General features: G+C 45.2%; 1 protein-coding gene across 3 annotated transcripts in view; it reads right to left on the reverse strand.

Annotated features, from left to right (window-relative positions):
- Positions 1-17,568, reverse strand: part of TJP1 (tight junction protein 1) — a 486,574-nt gene that overhangs the window by 15,690 nt on the left and 453,316 nt on the right. For all 3 annotated transcript variants that reach the window (XM_029575150.1, XM_029575149.1, XM_029575148.1), the window contains exon 26: positions 15,965-16,182. In XM_029575150.1, coding sequence (XP_029431010.1) covers positions 15,965-16,182 — 218 coding nt within the window. The remainder of the gene's footprint in view (positions 1-15,964; positions 16,183-17,568) is intronic.

Consider the following 17,568-nt stretch of genomic DNA (forward strand, 5'->3'; position numbering starts at 1 on the left):
GCTAGTCCTCACATATGGGTGATTAGCAAGCTAGAGGCTGAGTCATTTTGTAGTGAAGCAACAGTGAAGTATTGTTGATAAAATGAATCAGCCGAAGATCACAGCAGGTTGGATGTAGAAGGAGTTGGGATTATACTGGAAACAAGTTCTTTAAGACGGATTGTCCATAGGCTGAATCTTGACTTCCTTCTTTGTCTAAACAGTAGTGAGCTGTAAAAGTGTGAAGAGAACTCCATGTTGCTGCTTTACAAATGTCCAGAATAGGTACAGAGCGAAGGTACGCTACTGAAGTTGACATTGCTCTGACCGAGTGTGCTTTTACTCGCCCTTGAAGAGTAAGGCCTGCTTTTTCATAACAAAATTGTATGCAATCTGCTAGCCAGTTGGACAGAGTATGCTTACCCACTGCTTTACCTGGTTTGTTTGGATCATAGGATACAAACAGCTGACTGGATTTCCTTTGGGCTGTTGTGCGGTTTAAATAGAAGGATAATGCACGCTTACAGTCTAAAGTGTGTAAGGCTCTTTCACCCTGATGGGAATGAGGCCTAGGAAAGAAAGTTGGTAAAACTATGGATTGGTTCAAGTGAAATTCCGTAACAACCTTAGGAAGGAATTTTGGATGTGTACGGAGGACTACCCTGTCATGTAGGAACTTTGTAAAAAGTTCGTATGTGACTAGAGCTTGTAGTTCGCTGACCCTCCTAGCTGATGTAATGGCTATGAGAAATACCGTTTTCCAAATAAGGTATTTAAGGTCACAGGTATTTTTGGGTTCAAATGGAGAACGCATAAGTCTAGTTAATACTACGTTCAGATCCCATTGTATGCTTGGGGAATGAACTGGAGGTTTAATGTGAGTTAGGCCTCTCATGAATTACTTACAAGAGGCTGTGTAGAGATAGGTGCATCTGAGAGATGGTAAAGGTAATCTAGTAGTGAGGTAGTGGGGCAAGTGAAAGGATCTAAATCTTTCTGAGTGCACCACAATGTAAACCGTTTCCATTTGTAGGAATAATTCTTTCTAGTGGAAGGTTTACGTGCAGCTATCAGCACTTGAGATATAGTGGTTGGAAGGTTGAGTGGTTGTACTATCAAGCTTTCAACATCCATGCTGTCAGGGATAGGGATTGAAGGTTGGGATGGCGCAGCTGACCCTGTTCCTGAGTTATGAGATTGGGAGCTACTCCCAGGCGAATTGGATCCCTGACAGAGATCTAGCAGTGTGGGAAACCATACTTGTCGAGGCCAGTACGGGGCTATGAGTATCATGGTCCCTTTGTCCTGTTGAAGCTTTACTAGAGTTTTGGTTATGAGCGGTATCGGTGGATACGCATATAACAGGTCTGAGTTCCAATGGTGAGCAAAGGCGTCCCTTGGCAGGCTGTTCTGCTGCCAGAGGAGAGAGCAGTAATTGTTCACTTTGTAGTTCAGATGAGATGCGAAGAGATCTATTGTTGGTTGACCCCAGCGTTGAAATATCTTGGTTGCTAGCGTTGGGTCTAGAGACCACTCGTGTGGTTGGAAGTGACGGCTGAGGCGATCCGCTACTGTGTTGTGGATGCCTGCTAGGTGAGTGGCCCGTAGTAGAATTGAGTGTGCTAGGGCCCAGTCCCAAATTTGAGCTGCTTCCTGACAAAGGAGGTACGAGCCTGTACCTCCCTGTTTGTTGATGTACCACATGGCTACTGTGTTGTCCGTTTGGATCAGAACAGTCTTGTGTGAAAGGCAGTCCTTGAACGCATGTAGCGCACAGCGTATAGCTCGAAGCTCCAGAAAGTTTATTTGAAAGGAGGCGTCTTGTCCACGTGCCTTGCGTCTTTAGATGAGCAATGTGCGCTCCCCAACCTAAGGTGGATGCATCTGTAGTTAAAGTCACTTGTGGAGCTGGTTGCTGGAAAGGTAGGCCTTTTAGCAAGTTGATCGTTGATGTCCACCAGAGAAGGGAAGATCTCAGATCTTGTGTTATCTGAATGGGAGTGGACAATGGTTGAATGGCTTGAATCCATTGAGATTTGAGTGTCCATTGCATTAGTCGCATGGTCAGTCTGGCCATGGGAGTGACATGAACTGTTGAGGCCATGTGTCCGAGTAGGGTGAGGCACTGATGAGCTGTAACTCGAGACTGATTGCGAATAGAGTGCGCTAGGAGAACAAGCGCTTGAGCACGGTCTCTTGGAAGAAAAGCTCTTGCTGTGATGGTGTTGAGATCTGCACCTATGAACTGCAACTGGTGAGATGGTGTGAGATGGGATTTCTCGTAGTTGATGAGAAAACCCAAGGAGTGAAGCAACTTTATTGTGAGCTGGAGAGAAGTGAGAGCTCCGCTTTGTGTTTGACTCCTGATGAGCCAGTCGTCCAAGTAAGGAAATACATGCACTCTTTGTTTGTGAAGATGTGCCACCGCTACTGCAAGACACTTTGTGAATACTCGAGGTGCTGAGGCTAGGCCGAATGGTAGTACTCTGTACTGGAAGTGTTGACCTTCCACCAGAAATCGCAGATACTGTCGATGAGGAGGAAAGATGAGAATGTGAGCGTAAGCGTCTTGAAGATCCAGAGAGCAGAGCCAATCCCCTTTTTGAAGAAGAGGTAGCATGGTGCCTAACGATACCATTCTGAATTTCTCTTTCTTTAGAAATTTGTTGAGATTTCTGAAGTCCAGGATAGGACGTAGGCCCCCGGTTTTCTTTGGAATGAGGAAATATCGGGAGTAGAATCCTCTGCCCCACTGACGCCTGGGAACTTTTTCTATGGCCCTGGCATTCAGAAGGGTGGATAATTCTGCTTGTAGAATTGTGGAGTGATGAGACACTGTCCAAGATGAAAGGGGAGGATTTTCGTTTGGTACAGTGAGGAAATCCAAGCGGTACCCTTGAGCTGTAATTGAGAGTACCCATTGGTCTGTTGTGATGGAGGTCCAAGTTTGATGGTAATGAGATATTTGACCTCCGACAGGTAGTTGTGGACAAGGATTTTGAGAAGGGCTTCTGCTCTCTGGGTGGTTTTCAAAAGCCTGATGTGGATGCCGTAGGCGCAGGCTGCTGAGGCCTAGCAGGTCTTTGTCGAGGTTGTGACCGTTGTGTAGGCCGTTGTTGTCTGGACCTGGTTGCCGGAGGATAATATCGCCTAGGGCGATAGTATGGTTTTCTGGGTTCTCTTCTAGGCGGCCTCCTAGAAGGCTGGTGCGTCTCTTGAGGTAGCTGAGACAGCTGTTTAAGGGTTTCCGTGTGGTCCTTAATGGTTGCCACTGCCTCTTTGACTTTGTCACCAAAGAGATTTTCCCCTAGGCAAGGTAGGTCTGCCAACCGTTCTTGCACCTCTGGTCTAAGTTCCGATGATTTTAACCAGGCCCATCTTCTAGCTGTGATTCCTGATGCTGATAACCGGGAGGATGTTTCAAAGGAATCATACTTGGCCCTCACCTCGTGCTTGCCTGCTTCTAGGCCTTTATGCACGAGTCTTAGGAACCCGTCCTGAAACTGATCAGGTAATTGTTGTGACAGTGTTTCAACCTGTTTCCACAGGTCACGCTGGTACTGGTTCATAAACAGTTGGTAAGAATTTATTCGTGATACCAGCATTGTTCCTTGGAAGATTTTTCTTCCTAAATTGTCCAGGAACAGACTATCCTTTCCGGGAGGTGTGGAGGCATGTTGTTTTAACCTTTTAGCCTTTTTCTGGGCTGACTCGACCACTACAGATTGATGTGGTAATTGAGTTTTTTGAAACCCTGGAATGGGTTGAACCAGATAAGTGGCATCAGCACGTTTATTGACTGCTGCCACAGAACCAGGGTGCTCCCACATCCTGTACATTAACTCTTGCAAGACCTCATGCACTGGAATGGCAAGTATTTCCTTAGGAGGGTCCACGAACTGAAGAAACTCTAAGGTCTTTTGTCTGGTGTCTATCTCTGAGAGGAGGGAGAATGGAATTGTTTCAGACATCTCCTTTATAAAATTAGAGAATGAAAGATCCTCCGGTGGTGATTTTCTCCTGTCCTCTGGTGGTGAAGGTTCAGAGAGGATATCTTCTTCAGATGACAGATCTGAGTCAGTATCGGTATCAAGAGGATGCCCTGTTGGCCTAGGAGGCTTGAAGGGGATCTCAGAGACTGGTGTATGCGGTCGGATGGGTGGCATGACACCTGATGGACCAGGTAATGGTTCCTGATGTTGATCAGAATCGAAATCCTGAGGTGAAGATGAGAAGACCTGGATTAGGGAATCCAATTTGTCCATTAAAGGTTGAAAAATGGACGATTCCTGACTTGGCATCGATGGTGGCATCGGGGCCGGTGGCCGAATTGGAACCGATGGCATTTGCGGCATAGACGCCGGAATCTGCTGCATCGGCATAGACGGCATCAATGGTTGCGGCATGGAGGGTACCGGTGTTGGAATCGATGGCATCGACAATTGCGGTGATTTCCCTGGAATCGGCATCGAGGGTACCGGTGTTGGAATTGTGATATTCTCAGGACTGGCGTAGGAGGCCGTGGCATCGCTTCTATGAAAGCATCCCTGACCGCTTGACGTATGTAGACGTCAAGTTCCGCCCGCATGGATGATGAAAACAGAGCACCCATGGGGGGAGGCGGTGGCGGCGATGTCTGTACTTCCTCAGGGCCCTGAGGAGGCACGGTTCCCTGCGCCGGAATCGGCGGGGATCGCCCTGTCGATGGCTCAGAAGCCTCACCCTGGAGCCGAGGTTTCTTAGTCGGGGTACCATGTTCCGATGGCTCGCCGGGTATCGGGGCAGCGGATGCCGTATGCGGCCTACGATGCCGATGGCGATGCTTGTCTTTTTCGCGGGCTTTTTCACTGCCCGATGTTGACGCCCTGGACGATGGCGAGGGGGAGGAAAGTGGAGCGTCTCCCGACTCACCTGGCTGTCGTTTTTTAAAGACGACTTTCCGAATCGACCCAGCCGGAGACGATTGAGTTGAGGTGGATGGAGCCGAAAGAAGTTGTATTTTGAACAACTGCTCCATTTTTTCCAGTCGCAGATGTCGGCCCTTCGAGGTCATCGTAGCCCATAAGGGACAAGCCTTAACATCATGCCCTTCACCGAGACAGAGGACACAGTCCTGGTGAGGGTCTGTGATGGACATGTTCCTGGAGCATTTCGGACATTTTTTGAAGCCTGAGGCCATTTTGGGGCCGGACAGCCGTCGACGGCCAATGACTCAGGACAAAAAATATGGAAAAAAGGCGGAACGGAACCGCAAAAAAGGTAAAAACTTACCGCGATGGATATACTGAGGGAGACCCTTTGCAGTTTGAAGTTTTTTAAAGTTTTCCGTGAGGAAAAGTTGTGGAGAATTCCACAGGACTCCTAACAACCGCGAGGCTAACTGCTTCGCGGAAAAAAGAAGACTGAAAGGAGACCCCTGTGGCAGGGAATATCATGGCATGCTGGGCATGCTCAGTAGGCATTCTGGTGCCAGTCAAAAGTTTCATAGAAACTTTTACAGAAGTTTTCCGTACATAGGGCTCCATTACTGATGTCACCCATATGTGAGGACTAGCATCCTGCTTGTCCTGGGATAACAATGTGTTATCCACTATGACGCCTTGGGTGGTAGCTCCTAATATGGAACCTGACATTGTGTAACTATAGCATGGGTTATTTTTCCCTATATGCATCACTTGCACTTATCCACATTAAATTTCATCTGACATTTGGATGCCCAATTTTCCAGTCTTATAAGGTCTTCCTGCAATTTATCACAATCTGCTTGTGATTTAACTACTCTGAACAATTTTGTATCATCTGCAAATTTGATTACCTCACTTGTATTTCTTTCCAGATCATTTATAAATATATTGAAAAGTATGGGTCCCAATACAGATCCCTGAGGCACTCCACTGCGAAAATGGTCCATTTAATCCTACTCTCTCTTTCCTGTCTTTAAGCCAGTTTGTAATCCACGAAGTAAGAGGTTAAGTAGATAGCCAAATGCCTTTCACTCTCCCCCCCCTTTGTCTTTTTGGTTTTTTTGCTCTGTTTTACTTCCATGTTTGCTTTCTTTGTTTTATTTGGTTTTTGCTTTCTTGCTCTTTTCACTTTTGCATTTTCTTTGGTATGTTGGGTGGGAATCCTTAAGCCCTCAAATAATATAATGAAAATAAAGCGTCTCACTGAATACTTTGATAGCACTTGAGAGCATATCACTGAGAATATACTTGAGGTACTACTGTGCTGAGATAATATACAAAAGTAGTAAAATACACAAGATGCCTAAGACTAGAATGTGCTTGCTATTTTGTTAGGGCAATCGTAAGAACAAAAGTGTTCAAGGAAAGCTGGAAACTACTGCACATTGATGTGCTTTCAAGGTACCAATATCGAAAGAAAAAAATGAGTTTCCTTAAGATACTGAGTGAAGGCTATGTAGAGATGAGCACTCATGAGGTCCCAAAGGCTGTGGAAGAAAAATAATTTATGAGAATGTAAGACAAAAGCAATAATGAAGTATTGTTGCCTATTGTCATTCTGAGGCACAGAAATATTTGCAAGTCACGTGGAGGCATAGCCTTGTGGTTAGAGCAGCAGGCTGTGAACCAGGGAAGCCAGGGTTCAAATACCATTGTCATTCCTTGTGACCTTGGCCAAGATACTTCACCTTCCATTGCATCAGGTACAAACTTAGGCGCTATAAAAATGGGCATGGTTAGGCTAATTTCCTGTGTATCACATTGCATAGGAAATTATGTTGTGCGTCATTTTATGCGGCGCATTATTTTTCTGGTTTATATATACTGGCTTCCTGCAGCTGCCTCTTTGAGGGTGTGTCAAGTGTTTGGGGAGAGGAGGTGAGATCTTGGTTGGAGTTTAATGGATTTAGTGGATAGCGATTTCTGAATGAGTTGTCCTGTCTTTGGTTCTCATTTGTTTACCTTAAACTTTGACTATGCATGTGTGGAAGTTTTTTGTTTGTCATATTTGTCTTTGGGTGAGATGTGGTGAGGCAGGGGAAGAGATGAGAGGAGCAGGACGACAGGAGGAGGGAGGATGAGGACGAGGACAGGAGTGCTAGGGAAAGGAGGCGGCAGTAGGGACAGGGATAGGAGTAAAGATAGGGAGGGGGAAGGGATAGAAGGAGGGGGAAAGGATAGAAGGAAGTGGGAGGGAGAAGGGGATAGGCAGGCGAGTCTGGTAGGTAGAAGACAATAGGCTAGGGATAGACAGAGCGCAGAGAAGAGGGGAGTTGGTAGGGCAGGTGCAAGAGGGGGAGGAAGGGAAGGGAGAAAGGAGCGGGAGTCAGGAAAGGGAGGACACCTCTAAGAGAAAATGGCATTCCCTTTATGCAAGCCAAGCAGCAGGGCAGGTTCGTCTGAGTGCGCTGAAGTTTAGCCTGGAGGACAATGCGATAATCATTGCTGGGGTTCTGGAATATTATGCCATGCTCTTTAGCAACTGTGCGACAAGACCTCGAGGGCATCCAAGGGCCAGATCTGGTGCACCATCGCCCAGGCTCTCTCAAGGCATAGCAGCATAAGATGAAGTGGGAAGCAGGTGGCCCACAGTTACCAGGGCACTGAAGACAAAGGAGGATAAGTACATCCGGCAGACCGGCGGAGGAGCCCCTTGTCTGATTGCGCTCATGGCATGGAGAAGCGCCTTGTCCAATGGCTGGAACCAGATGCATTCGAGGGCATGGCTGAGCTCCAGCTGGTACATTCACCTCACCTGTAAATGGCAAGGCTGCAACAGCTGTGCACATTTGGCATAAGATGCTCACATTGATTGACATGCAAAGTGCGCATCTCATGCCAAACTGTCAAGTGTGTACATCACTTTGGTACTTATGTCTTCTTTTGTTTCCACAGCTTTTGCCCAGGACTCTGCTGGTCCCAGCCGTCCAGCCCCAGGGACTAGCAGTGAAGCCCCAGGGACCAGCTGTGCAACAGCAGCAACCTCCTCAGCACAGCCAGATCCTGCAAGCCCTTGAGCTTAAACCTTTCAAGCTTCATGAAGGAACCCAGCCTACAGTGGCACACAGCTGAACCAGCGCAACCTCGCTCCAGCACACCACATGGCCATCATGAGGCAGCAGACACTGAGCAGGAGCAGACCACCAGCCCCCTCATGCCACTTTTGGAGATCCAAATCTCCATTCCAGCCAAGGCGAGCACAGCACCAGCACCAGCTCCGGCACCAACACCAGCACCAACTGAGGCCTCAATGCATTAGCAGCTAGACTGGCTGGAAAGAAGCCATGGTGTCCACCTCCACCCCATATGGGCAGAGCCAGAGTGCATGATGAGGGCTGTGAACAGGCAGACCCAGGCTCTGCGTGACCAGAAAGCAGCCGACACACAAGCTCTCACCACAGTGGCTACCTCAATAAATAACCTCATCGGTGTCCTCACCCAGATTCTCCAACGAATGCTGAAGCCTCCACCAGCATCCTAAGACTCCTCACCACATAGCAGTCCCCAGCCCAACAGATGACTCAGGGGCAGTCTCCCTAAAGACATGCCACATCCAAGTGGCAAGCCACAGTGTGGCAAAAGGCCTTGAAGATTTGCAACTGTTGCCCTGTAATGCCTAAAAACAAGACTTGTTGAACAAGCCTGGCTGGGCCTCTGGACAGAGTTCCTGTGCCGGGTAGATGATGGGGATGGTCTACTATCTGCCAGTGTTGTCCTGCTGTCTATTTCTATTGCCCTCCTCAACGCTCTATCCGTACTCCAGCCTCCACGTTGCCATCTCCAGTCACAGTCCACCTGCTGGCTCTTCTCATCATGTCTCCATACTGTGGGGTCTTCTCCTTGGGCTGCTGCCTCCATGCTGAGCTCTCCAGTCCTGGTCCTGCTGCCTCTCAACATTGATTGCCTGGGGCCTTTTGGTTTATACAAATTAGTTGTGCTGCTATCTGCTCTAACATTAGAGCTGTCCTGTAGCTATAGTGTGAGACTTCCGCTTCCTATGTTCTTTTCTGTAATCATGATTGTGCAAAAGGATAAGATACTAACACTGTTTATGTAATGTTCCCATTTGTAACAATATATGCAGAGGTCTACACTCAATGTGCTATTCATTTCATTACAATGTCATGTGCAATTACATATCTTGTCCTTGCAGAATGTGATTACCAAAGATGCTGACTTGCTTTCAATCTGTTGACGTTTGTTGTGTAATAAAGTAGTCACAGGTTTAAAGAACATTTTCTGCTTGTCTGTTTTTATTGTGTTTTTTCTCTTAAGGGTTCACTAGGTCAAAGGCTTGGGATCCACATGACCTTGCATGCTAGAGTGTCAGTGGCCATTCCAAGTAGGCACTTTTCTGGCAGCAAGACCATATGGCCCATAGCATATAACCAAAAGATGACTGTATGCTCCCAAGGAAGACAGAGAAAGTTAAACATGAAGCTTCTACTGTGGAGCTTTGGTATTGTCTCCAGCTGCCTTCTCCAGAGAGCATATTCTTAGCTAACTGTTGGGTACATGGGCATGTATGTGAGATGGGTACTAGCTAGCTAGTGTTCACTTCCATATGCAGTCCAGTGGAATAGATATAGAAATCTTTGGCTAGAGATGCAGTAGCTATGTCTTCACTCTGTTGGGGACCAATCAGTTGTCTAGCTATGTAAAGGTCATAGAGCACACCTCTTACAAACCATTGGCCTGTAACATTGTGTAGATATATCACGTCTGACCAAACAATGGTCCTTCTCTCTGGCACCGAATGTTATGACAAATCTTCAGTCAGAAAGCTACATGAAAATGATAAAGCCCTAGATGTGTTTTATCTCTAGGAAGCATAAATGTGCAACTGCAGGTGTCGAAGACAGAGAGTACATAGTGTATTTATTTATTTATTTTTGGTTTTTTATATACCGATCTTCTTGCATTGGATGCAAATCAAACCGGTTTACAGTAAAACAATTCAACTTGCATAGTGTACATGTAAAGACTATGTGGTGTTAAGGGGAAGTTACATTAATCATCCCACAAGACTTCACATTGGGACCCTTACTTGGCTCCTTACTCCACATAAAAGGCAATCTGGACAAAACCCTTTTTAGGTTCCACACTAAACAAAATGTCTTCTACTTGCAGGCTACTCTAATACCGTGTCAGCAGCTGTGTGACAACTGAGGAGTGAGGGAGTTATGTAGGTTAGACAAAATCCACAGCCCAAGAGCAGACGGCTAGGAGGCCTGCTGTTGCTTGGGAGCAGGCAGAGTTTCACAGACTGGCTGCCTCCCTTGTACTGGCCTGGCGTGTGGATCAGTATTAGAGTGAGGCCATTTTCTCCTATTATGATACAATCATATCTCTGAGCCACCCGTTGTAAACAGTGAAAACACAAGATCACTTGTTAGATTGTAAACCCTCTGGGGACAGGGAAATACCTAAGAAACCTGAATATAATCCACTTTCAAATGCCTGAAAGGTGGAATATAACAAATAAAGTACAACTGAATTATTAATGCAGATGAGTACTTTGAAGCTAGCATAGCAGCAGTCTTAAAACAGTAAGATACATAGAATATCCTAAGCCACCAAAGTATCTCAGTGATATGTAAGCAAGTCTGACAGTGAAATTCCATGTAACATTTTATTTTTTGCTTTGCCTATTATTGAACTTTTTGTTGCTTTTTTTTGCTCTTTTTATATTTTGGATTTTTTTTGGCTTTCATGGTTTCTTCTCTCTCCCCCTCCCTTCAGCCGTTTGGCACAGGCTGAACACACATTTTAACTTAGGAAGCACCGAGGAGAGGGGGCACCCCTGCCAGGCCAATGCAGTCATGTTAGCCACTGACATTTATCCAGATAAGTCCATACTTATCTGGTTAAATGTTGGCAGTAAGCCCGATTTTGAGTTTTTGGAGGGTTTTAAGTGCCAGTGCAGTAGCACTGGAAATGTAACTTCATCTCTGACCAGGGGATTAAATTTCCAGCGCTAAGACAGACTGCATTTGGCCAGCATCCTTCTCTGCATTTATTTAACGGTTTTTTATACCGACCTTCATGACAAGATTCATATCAAACAGATTTACATGGAACTTAGGGACTAACAAAATAAACCATAAAACAAGATGGCGAAAGCACAGTTACATATAACAGGGAGATTGAACTTGGGGGCTAGAGTAGCCAGGAAGTAAAAGGAAAGCAAAAACTAGAGGAATAACATATTTATATATACTAGGGCTGGACTGGGGTCTGGCCGATTAGGTTGAGTCTGATTGAGAAGTATGTTGATATCTTTAGAAATTAAGGAAAGTCTTGGTGGAAAAGCCACGTCTTAAGTTTTTTTCGGAAGGTTAGGAGGCAGGGTTCCAATCTTAGGTCAGTCGGCAAGTTGTTCCAGATGACAGGGCCCGCTGTGGAGAGTGCGTGTTCTTTGGTGGAGGTTAGTCGCGTGGATTTAGTTGGTGGGACTTGAAGGGTTCCTTTATATGCTTCTGATGGGTCTTGTGGATGAGTAAGGCTTGAATGGGATCTGAAGGTCTAGAGGTAGTTGATTGTGGATGGATTTGTGGATTATGGTGAGTACCTTGTGTAAGATTCTGTATTTTATTGGCAGCCAGTGCAAGTTTCGGAGTATGGGACTGATGTGAGCTCCCCGGTTAGTGTTGGTTAAGATTCTAGCTGCTCCGTTCTGTAGCGGAAATGGGGAGCCCTAAGAGGAGAGTGTTGCAATAGTCTGTTTTAGAGAACAGAGTTGACTGGAGAACAGTTCTGAAGTCCTGGAAATAAAGAAGGGGTTTGAGTCTTTTTAGAACTTGAAGCTTATAGAAACAGTCCTTAGTGATATTGTTGATTAATTTCTTTAAGTTCAGATGTTTATCAAGGATTATTCCTAAGTCTCTTACTTGAGTGGTCTGGAGGTTAGGGACTGTCTGACCGGAGCTGTCCGAATGGTCGGGGGAGATAAGGATTTCTGTTTTGGCTGCATTGAGAACCAGGTTCAGGCTGGTGAGTAGGTGGTTAATGGACTTAAGGCAATTCTCCCAGTAGGTAAGCATTTTTGGAAGGGATTCTTTTATAGGGATCAGGATCTGAACGTCGTCTGCATAGAGGTAGTGTGTTAAGTTTAGGTTTGTGAGCAGCTGACAGAGGGGCAGTAAATAGATATTGAAGAGGGTAGGGGATAGAGAAGAGTCTTGGGGGATGCCTAGTGTTGATTTGAAATTAGGGGATTCTTTGTTATTGATTCTAACCTTAAAGCTTCTGTTGTTGAGGAAGGAGTTGAACCATCTGAGAGCGTGTCCAGATAATCCGATGTCTGAGAGGCGATTCAGAAGGATGGCGTGGTTCATGGTATCGATTGCCGCAGAGATGTCTAAGAGTACAAGCAGGAATGAGAGCCCTTTGTCTAGGCCCAAGAGGATGTGGTCTGATAGGGAGAGGAGGAGGGTTTCTGTACTGGATGATTTGCAGAAACCGTACTGGGAAGGGTATAGGATTTTGTGTTCCTCCAGGTAGTCTGAGAGCTGTGTGTTCACCACTTTCTCTGAGTTTCGCTAGGAAAGGGAGGTTGGATATGGGTCGGAAGTTGAAGAGTTCTTTTGTGTCCAGGCTGGGTTTCTTCAGGAGGGGTTTAAGGGATGCCGTTTTTAGCTCATCCGGGTAGATTCCTTGGGCTAGGGAGCAGTTTATGATGTCAGCTAAAGATCTGGAGATAGCGCCCAGAATGAGGAGCAGAAGTTTAGTTGGGATGTGGTCAGTTGGATGGCTGGATGGTTTCAACTTCTTGAGGGTGGATTCAATCTTCAGAGGGGTAGTGGGCTCGAAGGCGTCAAGAGTTGCTCCAGGATAAAAAGTAGAGTTGGAGTTTAGGGATGAGGGGGTTGCGATGGTAGGGAGAAGCGCAAGTGTATTGGCAATCTTATCCTGAAAGAAGAGTGCTAGCTCATTTGCTTTGGATTGAGCCTGGTCTTCTGGGATGGTGGGGGGAGAGGGTTTAGTGAGTTCGGATACATAGGAAAACAGGGCCCTGGCATCAAAATAAATATCGTGAATTCTGCTGGCATGATACTCTTTTTGTGCCTGTAAGAGAGAGATCTTATAGATATGCATGGTGCATTTATAATCGGATAGTGTTGTGGTGTTGAGGGTCTTCCGCCAAGTGCCTTCCTTGTGTCTGAGGTCTTGCTTCATCCTCTTAAGATCTGGTGAAAACCAGGGTTGTTTCCTTTTGTGTGTCCAATTGATAATTTTTGTTGCTTTGGGGCAAAGTTTATTGGCTATTGACTCCGTGATATTGAGCCAGGATAGGAGGGCTGAGTTGGGGTTGGAGATATCCAGGTTAGGGAGTTCCTTAGAAAGATATTCACTGAGGATGTCGGAGGCACATGGTTTCCTGAAATGGATGGTGGAAAGAGGTTGAGGCTGAATAGTGTTTCCTTGAGTCGTGAGGGTAGCTGATATTAGGGAGTGGTCGGACCAGGGGACAGGGGTGCAGTCTGGAACGTTTTTGTATGATAGGTATGAGTTTAGGAAAATGAGGTCGAGTGTATGTCCTGCTTTATGGGTGGGTTTATTGATAGTTTGTACAAAGCCCATTGCCTGGAGTGTAGAGAGGAAGGTTTCACAGTTGGGAGAGAGCGGAGAGGCGTCAACATGCAGATTGAAGTCCCCCAGTATCATAGCTGGTGAATCTGTGTTGATGTGTTTAGCAATGGTTTCTATGAGGGGTGAGACATCGGAGTCTAGTAATCCTAGCGGGGCGTATACTAGGAGAATTTGAATATGTTTTGACTTGAACAGTCCTAGTTCCAGTTTTTTTGAGGAGGTCTTGACTGGTTGCTGGCTGAGATTGAGTTCTTTTTTGGTGGCTAGAAGCAGACCGCCCCCCTCTTTTTTTGGGTCTTGGAATTGAGAAGAAATCATAGAGGTGTATAGGTAACTGGTTTATCAAGGGGGTGTCAGAACTTTTTAACCAGGTTTTCGTGATGGCACAAATGTCTGGTTTGGAGTCCAGAAGATAATAGTTAAGGATGTGGGTTTTCTTAGTAAGGGATTGGGCGTTGAAGAGGGTTAGAGAGAATATCGTGAGTCCTAAAAGCTGGGTGAGGGGTGAAATCATGATTGGGATGAGAGATCTCGTTGTATGGCTCGGGGATCGTTGTGAGAGCTTCAAGCGGTAGGTGTGTTGATGATGAATGATAGGGATGGGGTAGGTTTGCATGGTGCCTTCTCAGAAGGTGTAGCGGAGAGGCTGGTGGATGTTGGCAGAAGCTGGCAGATCTGGGCGAGTGCTGCAGAGACTGGGAGACTGCTGGATGGAGTGCATCATGGAGTGCGCTGCTTAATGCCCTCATTTGTATGGGATTTCCATGCAAGGGCGCTAAGCAGTATGCCCATTTTGCAATGCTCATTTTATGTACGCAAAACTCCTTGCTGCATTAGCAGTAAGTCTTACGTGCAGAAAATGTGCATTGAATTGCAGGCAGAAAGGTGCATTTGGCTGAACACATCTTTCTGCATTGGCCCTATAGTTTCTATACCTATGCCATATGGAAAAAAGTTAGAACTAGCGCCAGCAGTTGCAGAAATGACATGGGCACTACAGCACAACAGCCAACCCAAACCGCCCACATGGAAAGTTTTTGAATTCTGAGCCACTTATCTGGCTAAATTTTAGCCAGGTAAGTCATTACCTGCTATCTGCTCTTGCTCAAATTTTTCAACTGTAGCCACAGCCACAATATCTTGAGTCTACATAAAATTAAAATATCAACATCACCATTTAACCCTTGTCAAGGTCACTATCTAAAATCCTCATCTGACCTGATAAGTGACTTTCTTTCTATACTCGTGAACCAATTGCTCACTTACTGGAATTTGCCTGGCACTTTTCAAATGGGTGATACTTGATAAAGATCACATAACACTAATACGTAGGTAACTTCAATTTTACCTATCCCAAAGAAGAAAAATGAAATCACCACTAACTTCAATAACCTTCGTCTTATAGCTTCACTTATAACTTTAGCAAAATTAACCGAATCCATTGTATTGCATCAGCTTTCAAATTACCTCTGACAATGAACTTCTTCATCCTAATCAGCATGGGTTCCGTAAAGGTCACAGCACAGAAACCCTCCTACTGTCTTCATTCGATACAATAATCCGAGGCTTTGATTCCAATACAGATTAGTGTTATGTGATCTTTATCAAGTATCACCCATTCTGCACTCCCTACACTGGCTACTGGTTCAATTCAGAATTCGCTATAAAGTCCTCTCTATTATTCACATCTTATTATATATTGGTTCCCTCTGAGGTGCAACCTGCAGGCTGCCACAGGCTGCTGTTTCTATCGGCCACATAGATGAGCAGCTGAAAAAAAAAATCCAAAACATCCAGGGCTGGTGATTCACTGTCCCTTGAAGGCCCTGACCGCACACCATTTTTGTCTGCTCACTGGCTTACTGAATATGCTGGTCCACTCACTGGCATATTCAGTAAGCCAGTGAGTGGATTCCCAATGTTTCCTAAAAAGATGTGTCTTTATTCAGTGCTGTAGTGTCAATCTAACAACACAATAGGCTTGGACAGAAATGAAAATGTTCATCGAAAGTGAATGTTAGAAACAACCAGCCCTGATTCCCAAACACTCGTTAATTCTACAAGATGGCATACAAAGAAAGCTCCTTCTGAAGCTGTAAAAGGAAAAGTGTTAAAGGCTGGAGTAAACAGATGGCAGTTGATAATCAGTTCGTGAAGTTGCTTAGGTTGGGCATGTGACCCACTAATGAGTCTTCCAAAAGGCGGCTTATTTTTGGAAGCCTGTACAGTTGTAAAGACAACTTTATATTAAAGCATCATCAATGAAATCTGTTTGCCATTGAATACTCTTGTTTTATTAAACCATCTAAATCTATAAAAAAAAAAAGCAATGAAAACAGATAAATATCACAAGTTATAGCGGAAATAATTATAAACTTCCAAAGAATGGTAAATACAGTAATACAAACAGCAGCAGAAATAGTTTTTACCTTTCTCTTTGTCTAAGGGTGGGAGGATGCTGTTATCTCTGCAGACCTTGAAGTAGATTTCTTGCTCTATTCCCTCAGGGATGGCGCCTTGTGGGATAATGATACTAACTCCAGTCTCAATAGAGCTTAACACACCACCATTGCTATTAAAAACTCCTCTTGCTGTGGCCACCACAGTATGACCATCATCGTCGTCGTCATCTTCCAAAGCAGAAGGACTAGTATTAAAGAAAGAGTTCATCAGTAAAGGTTTCGCCAATACCTGAGACATTCATCAGTAAATACCTGAGATTATTCCTTACAATCTCAATGTTATGTTACTTAAAAAGTCATTCAAGCCTTTTCTTCAGTGCTTTGAAAAAGTTGCAAAAATCTAAGTGGAGGTTAGGAGATGAGGAATCAGAAATTCAAATTCCTCAAAGAAATAAGAGGCAAAATTTTCCTCGTTCAAAAAGGAAGTTTTAAAACAAAGGGTCATGGTATGAGGCTGAAAGGGAATAGACTCAAGAGTAACAAAGAAAAATGTGTTCTTGCGGAAAGGTGTCAGATGCATGGAACAAATTCCAAATATTAGGAGAATAGAACAAAACCAAACCCGAATGCAGGAAAGCACGAGAGAAGCAGCAAGGAATAGTTACATGCAGGGATGTGAGGCTAAAGCCTGAGATGAAGTATGGTCTGCGGTTGTTAACAAATTTAAAGCAGGTCTGGTAGTGGATTCATTGTTTTTAATGATAAAAAATCCAAAGAGGATTGTGCTATTCAATGTTTGTTCATTAACTATTACTGTTTGAGAAATTGTGACAAAGCCTGTTTGGGAAGAGATTATGGTTGAATAAAAGTTGCAGAGGACAAAATTATTCAGATAGTGATAAATTGCAGGAGGATCTTGTGAGACTGGAAGATTGGGCATCCAAATGGCAGATGAAATTTAATGTGAACAAGTGCAAGGTGATGCATATAGGGAAAATGAACCCTTACTGTAGTTACAGTATCTTAGGTTTCATGTTAGGAGTTACCATCCAGGAAAAGATTTAGGCATCATAGTGGACAATACATTGAAATTGTCAGTTCAGCGTGCTGCGGTGGTTAAAAAAGCAAATGGAATGTTAGGAATTATTAGGAAGGGAATGGTGCATAAACGGTGAATGTCATAATGCTTCTGTATCACTCCATGGTGAGACCACACCTTGAGTACTGTGTTCAATTCTGGTTGCTGCATCTCAACCCTGGTTGCAGAGCCCCCAAGCCCAGGATGGATATAGCCGTTGTCCATGTAATTTGAACCTGGGGACTTTGGCAGGTGACCCCCCCATTCCAGATTGGAAATGTCCCACCACCAGGACAAAGAGTTCAAGAGGGCCAGAGTAATTCAGATGCAGTCTCAGAGGTCCTGTGTAGCCTGACACCACTGGGACCTTAGGGTCCATTGGGCTCTCCTCATGTGCAGCCGTGCCAGGGGAGTGGCAGCCACATGGCCCAGCAACCTCAACATGTCCCAGGCTAATACCTGCTGGCTCTTGAATCTCTGCCGTGATGGTCATCAAGTTGATGGCCCGTTGCTGCAGCAGGAAGACCTTGGACTGAGCCGTGTCTAAGCAGGG

The sequence above is a fragment of the Rhinatrema bivittatum genome, chromosome 13, assembly GCF_901001135.1.
Source record: "Rhinatrema bivittatum chromosome 13, aRhiBiv1.1, whole genome shotgun sequence".
Classification (NCBI taxonomy): Eukaryota; Metazoa; Chordata; class Amphibia; order Gymnophiona; family Rhinatrematidae; genus Rhinatrema; species Rhinatrema bivittatum.